At 45.4% G+C, this 6,000-nt stretch overlaps 1 protein-coding gene across 1 annotated transcript in view; it reads right to left on the bottom strand.

Moving 5' to 3' along the window:
• cadpsa (Ca2+-dependent activator protein for secretion a) overlaps positions 1 to 6,000 on the bottom strand; it is a 113,256-nt gene that overhangs the window by 33,602 nt on the left and 73,654 nt on the right. The window contains exons 16-19 of the mRNA XM_062544945.1: positions 4,832 to 4,933; positions 4,360 to 4,423; positions 3,933 to 4,056; positions 973 to 1,005 (exon numbers count right to left, since the gene is read on the bottom strand). Coding sequence (XP_062400929.1) covers positions 973 to 1,005; positions 3,933 to 4,056; positions 4,360 to 4,423; positions 4,832 to 4,933 — 323 coding nt within the window. The remainder of the gene's footprint in view (positions 1 to 972; positions 1,006 to 3,932; positions 4,057 to 4,359; positions 4,424 to 4,831; positions 4,934 to 6,000) is intronic.

A 6,000-nucleotide genomic window follows, 5' to 3' on the forward strand; every position in this document is an offset into this window, starting at 1 on the left:
GAGCATGTCGACACACTCTTTCTTGCGTTTGTTTTGGCTTCGTGCTTCTCTCTTTGAAACTGGTGTGATATTCGACTCATCACCATTTGAAATGAGGGAGAATCACCTCCAAGGTGAAGGGAGAAGCGCCTGATTTAAACACATCAAGGCATTTTTCACAGAGCAGGGCAGGGGGGGAGATGTCTGTCAGACGAGCTATAGAGCAGATGCTCTCACCATGATGTTGCCCCATCATGAGAAGGGGCAGGGGCATCAGAATGTGGTATAACAATCACATTTACTAGTGCGGCTGTGATCACTAACATTTCCACAGTGACGGGAGGCAGAGAGGGTTTTCTCTGTATAAACACTTTGATCCCAGTAGAGTAATTGTCTACAGGGACCTACACCTCCACAGAGCTAATGTGCAGTTAATGTTGTGGATGTAATAGTTTAATGCTAATTATAAATGAAAGCAGGAGCTACAAGACATACTTCACAGTTGATTTACTGTTCAAATTATTGACAGTAAGGAAGCTTAACAATTGTCCAAGTGTTTTTTTAGATAGGTATTTTTTTTATTTACAAAACAGGTTAATTATACAAGATGCTGCTGTACGATTAAACCTTGTCCCAGCAGGTTTGTAGATAAAATGGCCTTAGGCAGGGATATCTCATTCAATTGCTCTTTGGTAACAATAGCATTCAGAGGTAGTAGTGGGGGGAATAACACCTGACAGAGTATTAAGTCATGAGGTAGATGCTTCTCCACTACTAGGTGTGGACATGAAATACTGGGGTACAGAAGGAGGAAGAGGAGGACGGGGGGGAGGGGTTAGGGCACATAACCTGTCCCAGTGAACTGGAGGCCCTCCCAGGCAAGGCTATCACAGTCAGTGGGAGAGGGTTATGTAGGCTCGTAGGGTAGGGCTGGGGGGGGGGGCTATGCTCAGGCTACATGAGTTGGTTCAAAAGTCAGTCAAAAGAGGTCACCTGGATCCTTGTGATCCTTCTGATTTTTGTCTACTAAAAGAGAGAGGGGAGGGTGGGAGCAGAAAAGAGAAAGAAGAGTCAGCATTTAGCATTTGTAGTTGTGATGGACCAGAGAGACTACGGCGTAGACAGCTGGACACTGGGCAGCGGAGCCCTCAGGCTCTCCTGTTACTCCAGTTAACCTCAGGGAGTTCAAAGGAAGATCAGCAAATGGAGACATCCGAGACATTTCAACACAGCAAACGTACACTCGGGACAACAACCATCCTGAACTAATATGACAAATGCATGAGAACGAGGACCGGACAAATATAAACATATAAAATACATGTAGGACTAGGACACACAGCAAAACCTGCTATTGACATACGACAACAGACAAAAACAAGTGTTGTGGCAAACAGAGACTTGATGTGTTCAGTGGATTTAGTTTTATTCCCTAGTCAAATAATCTCATCTTCCTCATCGTAAAAGGCTTAGAGTCTGAAAAAAACTACATTACCCATAACCCCCTTTAGAGTTTTTCCTCTTTTGATAACTGCCTATCATGTATCAGCGACAAGTGACTGAATGATTGAGGAGAGGGGATCACAAAAAAGCAAAGTAAAAATGCATTCAAGTCGCAGACAGGAATATCAACAGAAACAGTGGAAGAAAGAAAGAAACCAAACCAAACAAGCTCACAATAAGTAGAATCAATGGTCCTCATAGATGCAGTAGCTCCTGTTGATAGAGTACGCCTCAGTTCAATGACTGTAGTGGACAAACAGATCGGTGGCAGGAACTGTCTTATGGTGGGCTCACAGACAGAAGCAACAGATAGAAATAAGGCCAAAACAATCGAAAGAAGAGAGATATGTTCATAAAATAAAGTCTGGGGAGGTATGGCAAACGTTCTTTGATTGGATGGTGGGATTGAGCGGAATTTTATGGCTTGTGCATTTGGGGGTGGGGGTGAGAAAAAAATAGAAAAAAAAAAATAAATAAATGTGGGGGCAGAAACTCGGTATGAGGGCGAGGATGAGGAAGGTACTCACGAATGGTTAAATCCATCACTTGTGACGCCAAGCAGAAGACAGGATGCTCATACATTTCTCTCTTTTTCCCTACAAAAGAGGATTGGGGGGCATGCAAGAGTCTGGGGTCAGAGGTGGAAAGGTTAAAGGTGAGAGGACAACTGCATCTTTGGGGTCTGAGGGCGGGAGAGCGCGAGATCTCTGGGATGGGGAATGGCAGGCCAACCAGAGGCCGGTGAGAGTTTAAGGAAGTCTGCATGGCTTGACCCCCAGCCAGGCCGGTAACACGTCAGAGAATCTTCCTCAGCCTTTGTGTGACATGTGATAACCAAAAAAATCATAAGGAACAATCGCGTTCCTGACGCTTAAAGATATTCAAGGCCAGCACCTCGAGTATCTTCAGCACTGTGAGGTGTTTCTTTATAGACACAAGTTTAAACAGCCGTTAAAGCCCATTTTGGAAAGGGAGACGTTAAGAGGAAAGATGAATGGTGGCACATGCAATAGGTCCGTGCTCATCCATATTCCTCCGAACGCTAACTCGATAGGAATCGCCGCGTAAAGTAGGTCAATTCTGATGCGCTTTGACAATGTCTGACACGCGGCTCGACACCCTCGAGTGGTGTGTTAATCCCATGCCTATTAAAGAAAGCCGCTCACATGCAACTGACAGATGTTGGGTTGCTCAAGACTGCAATCCCAGCACGCATTGTGCATTGGCTTTCCAGATGAGCACAAACACTGTCGGCAAAGCACCAGCAAAGCCAATAGACAACCAGGAGAAAAGGAAGAGCAAAGAGCTCTCAAAGAGAGCAACAGCTAGTTCAACGACAGACAGAGAAAGAGAGATTAAGAATCGACAGAGAGAAAGACAGAGAGAATGGGACAGAGAGAGGGACAGAGAGAGAGAGAGAGAGAGAGAAAGAGACAGAGAGGAAGAGTGAGTGTTATATTTAGAGTGAGTGGGAATATTTTTTTCTTTAATGGAAGAGAAAACAGGGGAGAGCATGGAAAGAGAGCAGGTAAAAGAAGAAGAGTCGTTGCTTCCGAATATTCCCACGCCTAGAAGCCACAACATGGAGAAAGTGAGGCAGACAGAGGTCAGCAGCGAGAGACTGAAGAGCACTTGTGTGGGGAGGGGGAATTGAATGCATTTTTACTTACACATCTTAACCGACCTGTCTCATGTTCCTAGCCCACAACCAAACACCAGCAGCCTCATAATAAACGTATGGCAAGAACGGCAACTGGTAGCTAATACAATACAGTTCTAGAAGACTGAACAAGTCCATAACGAGCACAACTACTAGAATATTTAAACCAAGTATATTTACAAGACTATCCAGTCGAGTGACTCATCACCTTGATAATAACACTATTAGACCATTACCATATTAGACCACTACAGTTATCAGCCACTATAAATATCCATGGCACCAGCAATGACTCTGACCACAGAAACTGAAACAACTGATTCAATTTTCCCACAAAGTCATGGCTGAAAGTGTTGTGCTTAGACATGTCTGTAGGGGGAGCTGTGGTAAAGCACTGGTACCTAAGGGCATATCCCTATGGCATAGCCCAATCAGCAACACAAGCCAAGATCTAGAGTTCTAATACTATAGTACACAGTCACAACAGGTTAAAGGGACAGCGCATTAAACCCCTCACATCAACATCCACAACGGTAACAAGAACAACAAAACTCCAAACCAAGCTGGAGGAAAAACACAAAGAAATGTTAGTTCACAGAGAATAACAGCCATCAGAATACTTTGGTTTCACAGCAGCAGAATAATGCTTCTTTCACAACAACAACACACTGTGTGTAAGAGTTAGTGAGTTTGTGTGTGTGAGTGTGTGTGTGTGTGTGTGTGTGTGTGTGTGTGTGTGTGTGTGTGTGTGTGTGTGTGTGTGTGTGTGTGTATGTGTGTGCCTCCTTACCTTCTACTTTGGCATACTCAGAGAGTCGTTGATAGTTCACTAAGGCGGCCTGCTCCAGACATTTTCGGATGACATTTTTCACCTCCTCCTGAGGCACAGGGGTTACGATATCTTTCATCAGGACCTACATGAAATTAAATGATCAAAGAATAGAGATTTAAAATACAATACTTTTTGTAGTGTTTACACTGTTTGCAACAGGGCGTAGAGCAAGTTTTCCTCTTCCAATTTCCTTTTCAATTCAAAACAATATCAACAATATAGAAATATTCCATTTTTGAATCATCTTATTCATGCTGGTGTTAGTCCAACAAAGTGGGAAAATATCAGTTCAACACATGATATCTGTGTTTCTGAGCAGCTTACAGTAAACAAAGAAACCTAAATCCACATATCCCAGGAGAAAAACAGATGGACTTAGTCATACCCTCTCTAACAGAGACAGAGTCGCCTTCAATGCTCCCTCCGGTCTTCCAAATGGGAAGCAGTACCTTTAAAAAGTTCAAACAGGTCAAAGGTCAAGCTAAATAGGTTTACACGGACAAAGGTGAGGTAGCAAAGTGTTTCATTATTTATAATATGCAAAGATATCTTAACAGAACAACACACACACACACACACACACACACACACACACACATATATTGATAAATGTTAGAAATGGGAAGAAAGGACAATTAGAAAAAGGACACAGCTGTAGAGTTATATATTTAATATATTTCTATATAGCATCCATGATGATTAAATATTGATTTAAAAATAATCCTTGACACTTATCGAGCAAATACCCACAGTCACATGTTGGGCTATATCTTTAATCATTCAGAGTGATTAAATACAAATCTGGACTCTTGACATGTTAGTAAACACTATGCCACAGGCCCATGCTGGTCAGGTACCTGAAGTGGGTAATCTGGTTCTCCAGGAGAACACGCAGCCTCTCCTTGATGCCCTCAAAGCGCTCCTTCTCGTCCACCGACACGGTTCCGATCCCATCTGGCCTGTGGTGACACACAGAGGGCTCAGCGATCAAGGGCACACACTCCATGAACACACACACGCAAGCACGCGCGCACACACACACACACACAGACAAACACACATAAACACACACACACGCACACTCGCACAGGTCACACACTCATCAGGGTCACCACACAGTCAACACACACACACACACACACGCTAACACAGGTCACACGCTCGACGGGGTCACCACACAGTCAAACACATGACAGAATCTTGGCAAGGATCTCCCGACTCAAGCATTGTTTTGACACGGTAAAGTATGATGCGTGAACAAGCAGTCGTGCATAGAGTTGGGGGTGGGTGGGGGGGGGCAAGTGTGTGTGTGTGTGTGGAATGAATACGAGGGCAGACACTCACACAAACGTGTGAGCTTTAACACAACAGCGATCCTAATGCTCTTATTTATGCAGAAGGTATCACATGCCCCGGTGTTCACACGTCTCTCACTTTGCACACGTGTCCTTCCGCTTGTAGCATAGTGTTCTTGGGTGTATGTGTTTGTGTGAGGTTGTGTCTGTGTGTGTGTGTGTGTGTGTGTGTGTGTGTGCACGCATGCACGTGTGTGCATATTTATGTTTGGTGTTCTGTGTTCCTGTGTGTGTGTGTGTGTGTGTGTGTGTGTGTGTGTGTGTGTGTGTGTGTGTGTGTGTGTGTGTGTGTGTGTGTGTGTGTGTGTCTATGCACACACATGTGATCGCACTCCAACACCCACCACTCTGAGATGAATGAACCTCTCCACGGTTGGGGTTCATTCAGTGTGGCTACCCCCCCCCCCCCATTCCAATCCTTAACCCACCCCACCCCCATCACTCCTCTTACCCCCCCCCCCCCCCCCCCCCACACACTCCCCCATTCTCTTGCCTCCTCCTGGGCTCAGGCGGCGGTACAAAGGCGAAAGGGGGCCACGGGATTATCAAAGCCCCCATCAACCTGCGGTCCGGGGTTAATGGGCCAGCTTTACCTCTCCACACTCACAGCGGGGGCCCCCTGTACCTGTGGGCGACCCAGGGAGGCCGCGGCCCCCCTCCTCAAAGCACCC

This window comes from Sardina pilchardus, chromosome 9 (assembly GCF_963854185.1).
Source record: "Sardina pilchardus chromosome 9, fSarPil1.1, whole genome shotgun sequence".
Lineage (NCBI taxonomy): Eukaryota > Metazoa > Chordata > Actinopteri > Clupeiformes > Clupeidae > Sardina > Sardina pilchardus.